A 14,548-nucleotide genomic window follows, 5' to 3' on the forward strand; every position below is an offset into this window, starting at 1 on the left:
GTAAAACATGTTGAGAAATGCCACAAACTAAAGGTTAGCCATTACAGTAAACAGATTCTTTATCTCTGTTTTGCAGGATCTGTAATGACTTAATGATCTAATAAAATGTATCACCTGGTGGATTTCCAGCACTAATCTATCTATAAAAGCAAGAAGCTTCTGAGTGTGTGTGTGTGTGTGTGTGTGTGTGTGTGTGTGTGTGTGTGTGTGTGTGCGTGTGTTTCTAGGGCATATCTCGCTGACCGTTAGTCAGACTGACCTAAGATTTTGTATGTGGCTTGCGCATGGCACGGAGGTGTGCATCCTCAATTTTGAAGATTTTTTCATTAATTTTTCAAAATATGATTATCTCTGTAGGACGTGTTGCAGCATTGCACTGTTTCCGATCGGACGCCTTTTAGGGGAGTTCCGCCCCATTGTGTGATAGGCCTACACCTGGTCAGTAACACAATTTGCTCTGGATTTACACGCCTGACTCATCTCGTCTGTAAGTCTATTTAGCCGACCTATCTTTTAGAGTTTTAAAGTGCGCTGCAAGTTTCGATTTTCCAATTATATACAAATAGTTTCCAGCGAATATCAATGTTCAATGTGTATGTGCTGGATGGTGTGGTACCTTTTGAAAAGTAAGTGTTTTATGGAGTTGCAGACGTTGTAGTGGTCTGCATGTAATGTGCAAATTCTGTTATTCGCGATTAGCATGCTAAGCAGAGATTTAGCTTTATTCACTTCTTATGTTGCAATACTCTGTAATTCAGGGATGACATTCATGTTGCTTTGCGTAATGCCCATAATCATTTGATATGAGATACTTACATGAAATATAGTATGTCAGCTAATTGGGTTCATGTTAATGTACTTTTAGTGCAGCATACTGCATAATGTGCTATCTCACAATTAGCATGCTAACGAATACATACTTTCTACGGGCACTGCACTAGTAAGCATAAATCATACGTGTGAATAGTGATGGCAAGTAGGCCTAAATAGATTTTCTCAAATAAACTTTGTAAACCTTTAGTTTTGAGATTTTTTAGATACTCAGCTACATTTCAGAGACAAATATTGCACCTTTTCCCCACTGCATTTATCTAATAGCATTAATAACATGCTGATTCAGATTAATAATGCAAAATATAATTAAATAAACAAATAAATGACATATTATTATGAGATATATATAATTATCCCCAGTTGGGAAATTACAAGTTTCCCAACGATATTTAAACGTATAAAAATTAGCCTGACATATACCAGCAGCAAAATTAAAGTAATGTACACATAGATGCATTAATAATTATAATATAATATATATTATTCTGAAATGGGCCATTCTGCACAGTGAGTACTTTTCTTTTTGGTACTGTAAGTAACTAACAGAGTACTTCTTCTGCCACTGAAAGTGATAAACCTGAAAGTCCAGTTTTGTCTACCTATCTACAATCTACCTATTGTGAACTAAAAAGCAAATAGCTCTGGTTGCACAGTGCATCTGGGTGTGTCGGAGCCTGCGGGTTCACACTGATAAAAACTCTAAACAAAACCCTTGCAACTCTTGACTCTTTGAAATTCTTACAACATTTTTGGCACTTCCCTTGAGATCTTTGATCCCATAAACACTCAGCAGCAAACACACGGTGCTATGAGGCTCAGGGCGAGAATGAGCTGCTTGACCCCATTTAACCCCTCAATCCTCCAACGGATGAACGCTTTCAGAAAACACTTGAAAGCATGAAATTCAAACTAGATTTTGACAAAAATAGGACATCAAAATAAGGTTACAATAATCCACAGTGAGACTATGATCATGTCAGGTAATATTGCTTTAGTTATGCATTTTATAAAACGAAAAGTGAAACCAACGTGGACGTGCCTTAAACCTGCATTCTATCCAATGGCCAGCAGGGGGCGACTCTACTGGTTGAAAAAATAAGTATCTTTGTATGTAAGTCACTTGATTTTTTACCTCAGTTAACATTCTCATAATGAGTTTATGTTCTCCACTTCTAGTTTAAGTCTTTTTCAATACAGCATGGTGTTAATTTTGTAAATGATGGTCCCATTTGGAGAAAAAAGACGATAAAGCAGGGTATGATTTAGGGCGGGTCTACCATATGGTTGCCATATCGCTACCACAGAGCACTGTGTGTTTGTGTCTTTGAACTCTGACCCTTTCACAATGTGTTTTCATTTCACCAAAGTTAACTGGAACATTTTTGGTCGCTTAAAAACATCTTGTTCAAGTGTTCGGTCGGGCTAAAAGACAATCTAAGGAGTTGGCTGTTTCATTTAGAAGAACAATCGTCCCTTGCTAACCAAGCTGGCGCTAACGTTGGCTAATGACTTAGCATCATTCTGACTCCTGATCCGTTCTGCTCTTGTACTGGTTATAAAACAATAATATGGCAACCAAGATAGTGACTGCATCCACCATTACTATACAGTTGATGATTTCACCCCTCAAAATGTCATTTAAATTAGCATCATCCAGTTGAAATTAAAGCACAATCTTCAGAATCCGATCAATTTTGAACTCCAAGAGGCTTTGAGGTGTTTTCAGAGTACAAAAATCTTTTAATATCAGAATTTTGAATCTGTGGGTGATTCAGGAGAATGTGACACTCTTTCTCTGTGAGAAGCTGTTTGCACACGAGTGGCAGGAAGATGGTTTGTGGTTCTGGATACACTGAAGGATCATCAGGGTCCTGTGGACAAATATGACATCTGTCACTTCATACTTTTATCAGGAAGTTCATTACTAGGACATAAACAACATCTGCATCTGTATCACACTTCATCTACCTGTTATCTATCTGTCTGATTAAGATAAAGGCGTGACAGCCCTGCTGAAAGGGGCTTCAGGTCACAAAGATCCTCTATGTTTTGTTCTAGAGGGTTTCGACTTGTTGAACGTGACTTACTGGTCGTTGTCTGTACACGTCCAGCGGAAACCTCTGGACTGGAGGATCTGGATCAGGTCCAGAATGGATCCTTCACCACATGATTCTCTGTAGAAGAGGAGAAACAACGGGGCTTAATTTGCCACATTAGTCAAGATAAGGGTTCAGCTAAGCTGTAAGAAATGGCGATGTAAATAATAATCATAATAATAATACTTTATAGATTTATTACATTACAAGCCATGAAAGAGCGGCTCGTTGGTTGCCAGGTTCTGAATCCTATCCTTTCTATTTTTATTTATTCATTTTTGCCAACCACATTTTTATTGTTTTCCTATTTTAAATTCATTCTGGAGGGGAAATAAAAAAATATATATGTGGAAATCAAGTAACTGAAATATTGTCTATCCATCTAAATCTACATCTACATAAATGTAAATAAATTCATATGATGACATGGAATAAAATACAAATATAAATGTGAATAACACAGAAAATGATTACATTTTGTGTGTGCTTATCTATTTGTTAATTATTCAGTTCCACATTATTGTTGTGAAACATGCAAATAACATAACATCGTCTTATCATTCCACCATAATAAAGTCATAAATGTTGAAAATCAGTTAATAGATATTTGCGGACTTTAAACCTCGTTATAAGCCATAAAAGTTACAGTGACAAGTATTAATAAGGTAATAAATGGATTTTAATCAAGATTGTCTTCATGTTTTTCCAGAAGTTGTCCACTGGAGAGACTTCCCAGTGAATAAAGACACTAAAAAGATGAATTTTCTGGTGGAAGAACTTGCAAGAGTAATATTTCACAACCTGGCAACTTCCTTCTTTTAACTGATCTTGGCATAAGTTAGTCATTAGTCACAACATGAAAAAGAAAGTTGGACGAAAGGTTGACTTTCACAAGTTTTATGTGAAAGTCAAATTTTACTGCAATAGAAAATATCAGCTGTATTTATCCTCACATAAAAGGTCCTTCTAGGTTGGTCACCACCTTTATGTTGACATAATCCACCCTGCAGGGGTTCAGACTGTCCAGTTCAACACTTCCAAACATGCTGCGAGATAAATAAAGAAAAATAGATTATTTTATACACACTCAGCTAACACTATAACTAAAATATTTGCTTTAGTGTTATAAATATATTACCTTTTCCTATTGAAGGCATTCACAATGGAGCCATTGAGTAACACAGTGATGTTGCCACATGCCATTTCTGCAAACTAACAAACAGGTGAAGAAAATCGCATGAGAGGAATTATTCCACTGCCGTTTTTAGAGCAGTATTCTGCCTATGAACGATAACCAACGCTGTGTGTTGGACATTAAACTCACATTCTGCGAGGCTTGCCTCCACAAGGAATACACCGGATGGTTTCTACACGCCGACCACTTCGGACAAGAGCTGAAATCAAAACCTGTGTGTCAAATTCACAGCTATCAGTTAAAAGAAGTGATAATATTCAGATGAGACATGACTGAATGGTGAGAAAAACAAGTCTAGCTGTTGTGTTGATACGCAACACCATGCAGTTAATCACTCAGCACACTGCTGTAGTAAAAAGATCCTGGAGGCACGTGGGAACATATGGGAGCAGCTGCCTGAGAGATTACAGTGTCATCTGTTCAACGTGTCTCTTCATTATAAAAACTGAAATCTAGTTATAAAAATGCATGAATAAAAGCTATTTTTTTAGAGAGATAAAAAAAATGGTTAAAGACAGTTGGTATATTATTGGTCATTTAGTGTACATTATTATTATTATTATTATTATTATTATTATTATTATTATTATTATTATTTCTGTACTTTATTTTTATTTTGATGTATGCAGTTTAACTGCTTACAATTTTTTAAAAACAAAACTAAAGGACTGTAACAAAATAAACAAAGAATAAAATAAATATAAAAATATCTATAATATAAATATTTTTAAAATATATTATATATATAAACAATAATAATAATAATAATAATAATAATAATAATAAATAATAATAATAGTAATAAACAGATTATTTTAAAACTATTTAAAGATGCATTCATTTCCTTTTTTTGCAAACAAATGGAAACAAAAGCTCTAAACACACACAACACTGACTAGTTAAAATGCAGCTCTCATTATCATTTATTTATGTTTCTGTCCACATGACAAATGTAAAACATTTATAAAGTCACTTTATTTTGTAATAACTAATCAGGAACTTTTTGCCTTATCCTTAGAGAAGTATTTTTGTAGTGTAAACCTAACAAAACTGCAGCATTTAACCACATGTAACACTTAGTTTTAAGTGACTGGGCCTTGATTGAGCTGATAACAACCTACTGGACCTACTAGAAGACGGAGCAGGCTCCAAATGGCCCAATTTCTGTTACAGAAAATGTTCTATCATGATTGAGTTGCTGCAGTGTTCAGGGCCTCTCCAACAACTCACGAGATAAATGTGAGGATTTCTGAGATAATTAATCAGACAGGAAAGAAGAAAATTTCTCTTTTGCTCCTGCCAGACTCTTCCCTAATCTGTTTTATTGTGAATATATTTGAGGACACAATCTGTCTTTAATGAAGCTGTTCAGAGAATATAGATAAATGTGACCTGTGATGAGGGGTCACAAGAATTGCATTGCTTTGAACATTATGTTTCAGTTGTCTTTTTCTTGTTAAAACTAGAAAAGACCTACCGGAGTCTTTGTCTTGTCCACACCAGACGAGGTCGTTGAACATGTAGCCGACCAGCGTGTCCTCCAGAGTCCAGAAGTGACGCAAAACAGCTGCGTAGCTCTGCATCAGCGTCCTGGTTTTACTCCAGAAGAGGAACTGGAGGAACAGATGGGAAGATAAATATAAAGAACTTCCATCTAATGAGTTATAGATGAATAAAAACATATATATGTGGTTTTGGAGCTCTTCCTCACCCTGTCACAAGGCCAGGTTTGTGGCATGGCATAAAACATGTGATGATAATCCTCCACCGTCACATTACAGGAGGACTGACGGACAACCGCCGCCTCAAACTGTCTCCAGATCTCCTCACAGTCGAACCTACACATCAAGGTTAGGCGATTAATTAGATGAATGACAGAAAATAATTTTAAAAAGGGAAATATTTTGTAATTGCAGATTCTTAACTGTGAAAAAACTGTTGCTTTTCTCTGTTTTTGATCGCTAGTTGGACAAAACCTTGGATTTTTTTTTTTTTTTTTTTTTTTTTTACAATTCAGACACTAAACAATTATATATTCATTATTTTTTATATATGTATGTATGTATGTATGTGTATATATATATATATATATATATATATATATATATATATATATATATATATATATACATGTCACAATATTTGTTCTGATCTGGACATTGCTTTGCCCAGTATTGTTAAAATAATTGATTATTTTCTATTTTGGTAAATCATTTGATTGCTTGATTTCTGCTTCTCTGTTTTTTGACTCCCTGGTGTCTGTCTCTGTTCTCTGTCTCTGTGAGTGACGCAGGTCAATATCAAAGGTCAAACCTTGGGTGTAATATCTCTCTCTATGCGTTTATATTAAATCAGGCAATAGGATTTTGATACAATGATTATGTTTGTGTGTTAATGTTGATTTAGAAACTGTGATTATGACATCCAGATGTATTGATGCACAATTTGTGAGTGTGTGTATGTGTGTCTGGAGAGAGCGATGACCACAGAAGGCCGAATGAAAATCCCGTGTGAAGCGATCTCTGTAAAGACATAACAAGGCAGAATGTTTGTCCTAAGAAAGTTTGTTAGCAGGTCAGGGCAAGGCAAGGCCTTGTTCCGGCAGCAAGCAACCAGGTGGCATGACGTTCGGTTGTATTGATTAAAACTGGCGAATCAGCGGATTAAGAAGGCGGAACTTCCTGGAAGAAATCGACCAGCATGTTTTGTAAACAAATGTTAGTATTTTAATGGGTTCTGGGAGAGAGACGTGGTTCAGACTTCACGAACTGAAACCCGTCTGTTTTTTATTCAGGGACATGAGTTTTTGAACCCGGAGAATCTCTGTAAAATGCAAATTTTTTGACGTATTGTAATAAAACTATGTTAAACTGAGAACTTCCACGGCCTCCTGCTCTTCATTCCCCATCAACGATCTGCGCAGAAAAATGGTGAGGTTTTTTCTGTTGGTGACAGATTATTCAATTTTCAAGGTTTCCTCATGCAATTTTTCTAACAGTATCTAACAGTCCATTTTTAGATCACCTAAAATTGATGAAAGTACATTCATGTTTATAAAATGTCTTCTATATGAAATATATTTGTTTATAATACATATCTGTACAGCATTTGAATAGCTTTGATATATATATTGTCCTCTTAGTTATGTCTGAGATATAGACATTTTCATATCATACTATATTTAGTATTTGGGCACATGGGACTTCTGTTTTATGCCAGAAATAAATGAAATAGAAAAAAGCACTAGATATACTATGGTCAACAGAAACAAACCCTCACATTTCAGCCAAATGGTTTTAAAAATGGTTCAAATGGTTTGAAAATATCTTGTGCTTACAGGCAAGCCCAGAGAATAATATTAAACTTTCAGCTGCAGGCACAAATTAACAATTAATTAACACAAGTTAATTAATTAATCATAAAATATGCCAAAATTCTCTTGTTCACTTTTCAAATGAAAATATTAGCTTTTATACTACTATAACATGATTGTAAACTGAGATATGTTTCGGTTTTGGACTGATGTTTAAAAAATACAAGACATGTAAAGACGTCACATTGGGCTCTGTGATACTAAGACATTATTGATTATTAATCAATAATGATGATAATCATAAGTTGCAGCCCTTTTAATGCACATATGCATATGCATGTATGTTTTATTCAACTACCAGGTCAGATCCTCAAGACATAAACTGCTAACTAGGGAGGAATAATGCCCCTAATTAGTATGTAGGCTAATAAAACACTCATTTACACTCACACTCTTTATTCAACTACCAGATCAGATCTTCAAGACATAAATTAAACACAAAAAATTCAGAAACAACAGACAAAAGGCAAAAATCCCAAAATATCCTGCAAAATGACACTTAATAAATGTTCTCGCCATTAAACAGTCAGCTAGATGTTGAAAGCATGATTTACCACCTCCTAAATGTGTATTTTTTTGGTTTTATATTTGTATTTTGCAGACTGTGCATTTTCTTTTAGCTATATCTTGCATCAGCTTAGTCTCACCTCATTGGATTTTGCAGTAAATTGGGAGGATTAATGCCTCTAGTTAGTATGTAGGCTAATAAAACACTCATTTACAAACACTGGTTAAATAACTTAACATCGAGTTTGGCTCTTGAAAAACTGACCTACATTGGAAAGAGGGCTTCTGAATTTTATAACATTTGGAAGATATTTCTGGGACTGTTGAGGAATGGAGATATGGAGGAGGCGGTGGGACAATAACATAATGAAAAATATCTAATTTGTTGTTGGGAATGTAACCTACAGTAAGAATACATACCACAGTTTAATTTTTTATTTTTTTTTATTTTATTTATTTGTTTTTGTTAGTTATTTTTTGTTATCTTCGTAAATGTAATAATTCATTTGTTTTGGTCCTTTTCTGTATTATTGATATTCTAATTATTGTTTTCATTGCTGCCCTATGTTTGTGAAGTTTTGGTTGTTGGATGTTGTTATATTAACACAAAAACCAATAAATATATGTTTAAAAAAAACAACAAAAAACACTCTTTATTCGACTACCAGGTCAGATCTTCAAGACATGAACTGCGAATTATATGCTATTTACTAAATGTAAAGTAAAATATAAACATCAACAGGATGGTAGTTAGTAGTGCATCTAATTTGCATCTAATAGTGCATCAATAAACCATGACCTGACATATGAAATGAGATATCTTTTTTTTTTTTTTTATAGACTAAACAAACCAAACCAAACCAGATGCCACTGAAATGTTCATGCACGAACTAGTGTCAATGAGGCCTTGAATTACCCCTTGCATAAAACGTCTTGTCATATAAAAGCATATCAGTAGATGCTCTGGTTCAACAGTCACCCTCTGTGTCTCAGTGAGAAAAGAGAAGAAAAAAACTCATTCAACATTACTTCAAAACAAGTGTTACTGTCCCTAATGTGGTCTTTGAGGCTGCTCTGATCATTCTTTTGGACTTTTTTTCTGTTTTGGGGAGGAAATCTTTCATGTCTTTCAAGTTTTGAACTCAAAAGTCATTACATCTGCACTCAAGACTGTAAATGTTATAATGTGAGTGCTGGTACATTACCTCAAGCCGGGGTTTACAAGTGTGACGTAATTGTAACACCTTCCAACCACAATGTGTTTAATGTTGGGGGTAGTCCCCAGCTGTGCTCGCAGTGGACTGGGGCAGAGCAGGCACATAATAAACCCTTTGAAAATTGGACACAAAGACGGAAAGAAGAATACATTATCTGTCACATTTAGGAGGGGCGCATCAAAGGAAGGAAAGAAAGAAATGTGGGAAAGTTACTTACATATTGTCACGCAGATCATTACAAAGGACGCAGATGTTTCAGGGGAGCTCATGGGACCCTGCTGGGCCTCGTGTTTGCACATGCCTTTATACGCCTTACTGTTGATCAAAATGTTTTCTATCAGTTCAATTCAGGTCAGTAGGTGTGTGTTTGCAGTTGCATGATTGGCTGAAATCTAATTTTCCTGTGGCGTGTACATAACTTTCTTCCCACGTTTTTCTTTTTGTCTGGAGCTGTCAAACCTGGCACCTTTTCAAACCCCCTGCAGGAGTTTTTAACCCATATTGATGGCTGACCTTTAGAGCACAATAAGCATCCCGGCATATCAAGGAGATACACAACGGATACGCATTTTTCTTTTAAATTACAGTGGTTAGCACATGCAATCTTAAAATATCACATGAGTAAACAGGTATGCATGCCCAGTTTTGCAAATCAATGAGAAAACAGAAGTGTGCTCACCTGTTTCCATGCAAAAGGCTAAATTGCAACAATCGGCTTCAACGTTGCGATGAGAAATGCTTTCCTCAGGTTAGATTTCTGCACAAATTGAGTCCCGTTGTGTTGCTTTGTGATGTGTACCCTCCACTCAGTTCTAATGGCTGACATGCCCAAGAGACTCCTCTTCATATGTTGCAGCAGACAAAGACATTCTTTAAGCACAGTTGACGTGTTTTCTTCAGCCTCCTGTTGCAAAAAGTAGATCCACATGACTCCCATCATGGTTCCAATAACAGAGTGTGTGCTGTTCTCTGCAGCATGGTGTGATGGGCTGCAGGAAGAAATATGACAAATATATGTTGCTGTCTGTGCTATTGGATACACTGAATCATATAAACAACGAAAATGTAACACTGAGTCATTTTCCTTCATTCTTCACAGTTTGTACTTTTACTTTTTATGAGGTCTTGTGCTCTTTTCTATCACTGGGAATGGCAGTAACCTTAACTAACTTTTCCTATATAACAGTTTTCTTTTTTCTTTTCTTTTTTACACACATTATATGAAAGCATATCTTGTATTCTCAGAAATAAACACAAAAATTTAATCAAAAACAACACAGACAAAAGGCAAAATCCACAAATACCCTGCAAAATGAAACTGACTTAATTTTCTCGCCATTACGATACAGTTGGCTAGGTGTTAAGTGCATGATTTTCCACCTCCTAAATGTTTTTTGTGTGTATTTTCTTGGTTTATATATTTGAATTTTGCAGACTGTGCATTTTCTTTTAGCTATATCTTGCATCAGCTGCTAAGCTTAAACTCACCTTATTGCATTTAAAAGTAACTTGGGAGGAATAATGCCTCTAATTAGTATGTAGCCTAATAAAACACTCCTAGAACGTGCTAATAGGTAAAAGTTTACATGCTTGCACTGTAAAATAGTTAGCAGTGCAACATGTTAGCATGCTGTTTAGCTTGTGTCACAGGTCTTATGAGAAGGTCTTGCTCTTTAACCCTTAAAAGGGCACTCCTTGAAATACTTCCAAATTCCAAATTTCAACCCTAGAGAATATTGGAGGATATTACATACTGCCAGAAAGTGTAAAAAAAAAAACATAGGAAAATAATATTTTGAGAAAAAAGTTTACAAGATTAAAGTGGCAAATCTACAAAAACAAAAAGCGCAGATTTATGAGATTTAAAGTGGTGAATCTGGGAGAAAAAAGTTGCTTTTTTCCCATAAAACTGCGACTTTTTTCGCACAGATTTGCCACTTTAAATCTCTTAGATCTGCGACTTTTTTTCTTGTAGGTTTGCCACTTTAATCTAGTAAATTTGCAACTTCTTCTCTAAATATTACCTGAAGTTACCAAATATAGTTATTTGCCTGACAAAGGGTTAACTATGAAACTATGACTATCATGAGGAAAGGATACATTTCATCATTGACGTGTAGTGTTTTCAAAATATCACAGATTTGCCAATGAGGCATGTTGCAATAAACTGTCAAACATTATGTCATTTGTCACCAAATATAAAGAAAACTGCTTTCAAAGTGGGATTCAACTGAAAGTGATTTTCATTATACCACTTTGTCTTAAAGTATACAAAAAATCACATTACTCTAGCTTGGAGGAGATAGATTTAATGTATGTCTAACTGTTGCCAAACTTTTCATTAACTGCTTGTAATGATTTTCTAATTCTTCCACCTCTTTGAGAAATAAAAGCTGCCTGAGGTTAAATCTGTAACACAGCATGAAAGAGATGGTGCCCTTGTGTTTTTAAAGCTAATTGCATTGTTGGTGCTCCAGCACAGGAGGACAGGGCGTCTCCACAGGACATGAAATGCTCTGAGGTTAATAATCCAATATAGCCTCAAAGAAAAGGAAGCCAAAATTTAATCTGGATCTTAAAGCTCTCTTTTCATACATTCAATGCTTCATTGACAAACGAAAATGCTTCTCAACTACTTCATGCCAGTAAAACAAGCTTTTAAGAAGAATAATAGTAATTTCCACAGACATGTTAAGTGGATGCTGTCAGATTCCTTGCCTAGATTTTGTGTTAGGATACTAAAACCATTATTTCACTACAATAAATGTTTTTTAAAAAGTTAACAATTTTGTTTATGCATTAAGGAATGTGTAGAGTGTTGTTTATTTTTCTTACTAGAGATATTTAGCAATTTGGTGCTCTCTAAAGGGCGTTTATTTGTCATTATCTCCGCAGGAAATGTTGATAAAATGTGATAAAAGTGGGAAACAAATTTGCTTTGAGGCAGAGATGAACAAATCATGTCTATCATGTCACATCTGCGCTTTTGCTGCATCAGTCCCTAGCTCTACAATAACATATAGCTGCAACTATCATATAAAAATGACATGATGTTGCCTAAAAAATGTTTTCTGAGACCAGCAGCCACATCAGAAACAGAATACTCAAAAAACAACCAGTTCCTTACTTTTGCGAAGCTATAACCAGCAAATATGTTGTCTATTACTTGATTAAAACGAACAAAACTACCTTGCTAGTTGTAAATACATCTTCAAAATCTTGATATGAACCATTTCATTTAAAATAATTTGCATATTAGACATTATTATGTCTATGAGAACAGGTTCTGACATGGATTTCATCCTTAAATGTCAACTAACCACACCCACAGTGGCCTGCAGCAATAAAAGCCTCCATGCAGCATCATGTTTGACATCTTACAGCTGGGTGGCATCACATTCAGTGTTACTGCTGCCCCCTTCTGGCCTAAACAGGGATTGTATGTATTTACATTGGTGGTTTTACAAACTCTTTGAACCAAGAGATCCCACGAGAGTATGGCTGCACAATTTGGCAAAATATTTAATTGTGATTATTTTGACTATTGTTGTAATATGACTCGTGATATTTTTTTCCCTGTTAATATTTTCTACTATTTGGATGTTGCACTGGTCCATATTGCCATTTTGATTAGATTAATTGTGCAGCCCTCTTTAACTGTGATTTTTTTTTTTTACAATTAATAACAATTTTTATTTTTTATTTTTACATTACATTTTATTGTATTTTATTGTATTTTTATATTTTATTGCTTGAAGTATGCCTAGGTTGTTCTTTTTATTTAATTGTGTTGTCATTGTCTCTGTGTGTAATGCTGCTGCTACACTGTAATTTCCCAGCTTGGGATAAATAAAGTCTATCTATCAATCTATCTATCCATCTATCTATCCATCTATCTATCTATCTATCTATCTATCTATCTATCTATCTATCTATCTATCTATCTATCCATCTATAATTAAAAACACAAACAAGGTTAGAGTATGTGTCATATAAACTTACATCAATATTAAGTGAAATAATCAGTGGTTTTATGCTATTTCTCTGTGTGGATTTGCACATAAATATTTAACCTAAACAGTTATAAATAAAAGAAGTAGCACTTAATGATAAATAGTTTTATTATTTAAAACTTGGACACCATTAACTGTGTTTCGGTGTAAAATAATTTCTCTGATTTATAATAATCCATAATAGTCAACATTTCTGACTGCCCTATACCTAGAAAAGTCACATGCTGCCAAGTGTCTTTTGCTATTGAAAATGGCAACTGGATTTTTTTGGTTTATGTCCTGTCCATTTCCTCTTGATGTTTTAAAACAAAACATAAAATATGGTAAATGCAGCATCATTTTCTAGCATGGTGAAACATTAAATATTAAAGTCTGTCCTTGAAACCTGCATTAAAGCCATTCATCATATTTGTTTTTGTTTTTTAGATGACAAAGTTTAACATGGTCTCCATAAGAACTAAACTCAAAGCCTGGATAAAGCGGCTCTGTGAATGTGGTTTGGACTCTGTGGAGGAGAACTGCTGAGTCAGAGATGCTGTAAAAGGACAGAGCCCCAGCTTCGTGGTCCAAGAATATTCCCACCCTCGAAGACGGAGGTGCTTTTAAGTCAGTGCATTCATCGTTGTGCCAAAAAGAAAATCCAAATTCAGAACAGTCCAAGCTCCAGGAGAGCTGATTCATTCCAAACCGACTGTCGTTGCTCCCACCTTTCCTGCCAATGTCTTTGTACGACACTGCTACACAAACCTGCTCCCCTCTCCACTCTAGCTCCCAGTAACAGCGTCCCTGCAGGCCCTGGCTGCACAGCACCTCCTCCCAGTAGTCAAACCTCTCTGTGTGGTCGGGGACAGACAGAGGGTGCTCCAAATATGTAGCTTCAGTGCAGTCTTCAGAGAGGCCGAGCTCAGGGTAGGCAGTGTTTGGGTCCAGAGTGAGATTCTTCCAGTCTGGTACAAAAAAATACAATAAAAGTGTTTTGCTGAAGAAAGGGGGAAGCTTTTCTTGTGAAAACAACCTACTTTTACACCCATGAATACACACATACCAGACACCTACACTCACAAGCACTTGTATATTTGCACCTTATATTCCCTTTTTCTTCCTTTAAGCATTTATAATGCATATGGACACCAATGCATTTGTCTTGTTTTCCTGTTTTTTTAAAAATGTTGCCACCAAAGCATAAATGTTCACCTTATGACTGTTTTTGATTAAGAAAGACTAGCAATACTAGCAAGACGTCGAATTACTCTGTTATAAATAAAAGTCCTGCATTAAAAAAACATATTTACATCCTACTAATTTACTAACAC

The 14,548-nt window shown here is 35.3% G+C and overlaps 1 protein-coding gene across 2 annotated transcripts; it reads right to left on the reverse strand.

Annotated features, from left to right (window-relative positions):
- Nucleotides 1–1,663: 1,663 nt before the first annotated feature.
- Nucleotides 1,664–10,988, reverse strand: LOC131962160 (ADP-ribosyl cyclase/cyclic ADP-ribose hydrolase 1-like). Of its 2 annotated transcripts, XM_059327123.1 has the most exons (10): nucleotides 9,902–10,988; nucleotides 9,440–9,537; nucleotides 9,211–9,334; nucleotides 5,837–5,963; nucleotides 5,603–5,738; nucleotides 4,255–4,337; nucleotides 4,069–4,142; nucleotides 3,884–3,976; nucleotides 2,922–3,008; nucleotides 1,664–2,705 (listed from the first exon to the last, which is right to left on the reverse strand). In XM_059327123.1, exons 2-10 carry the CDS (start codon nucleotides 9,519–9,521, stop codon nucleotides 2,606–2,608), a joined length of 906 nt encoding a protein of 301 aa, XP_059183106.1. In that variant the 5' UTR covers nucleotides 9,522–9,537; nucleotides 9,902–10,988; the 3' UTR covers nucleotides 1,664–2,605. The 2 variants fall into 2 exon arrangements, with proteins under 2 accessions (XP_059183106.1, XP_059183105.1); XM_059327122.1 differs by having other exon boundaries at nucleotides 9,440–10,988.
- Between the last annotated feature and the right edge of the window lie 3,560 nt (nucleotides 10,989–14,548).

This window comes from Centropristis striata, chromosome 23 (genome assembly GCF_030273125.1).
Source record: "Centropristis striata isolate RG_2023a ecotype Rhode Island chromosome 23, C.striata_1.0, whole genome shotgun sequence".
Taxonomy (NCBI): Eukaryota; Metazoa; Chordata; class Actinopteri; order Perciformes; family Serranidae; genus Centropristis; species Centropristis striata.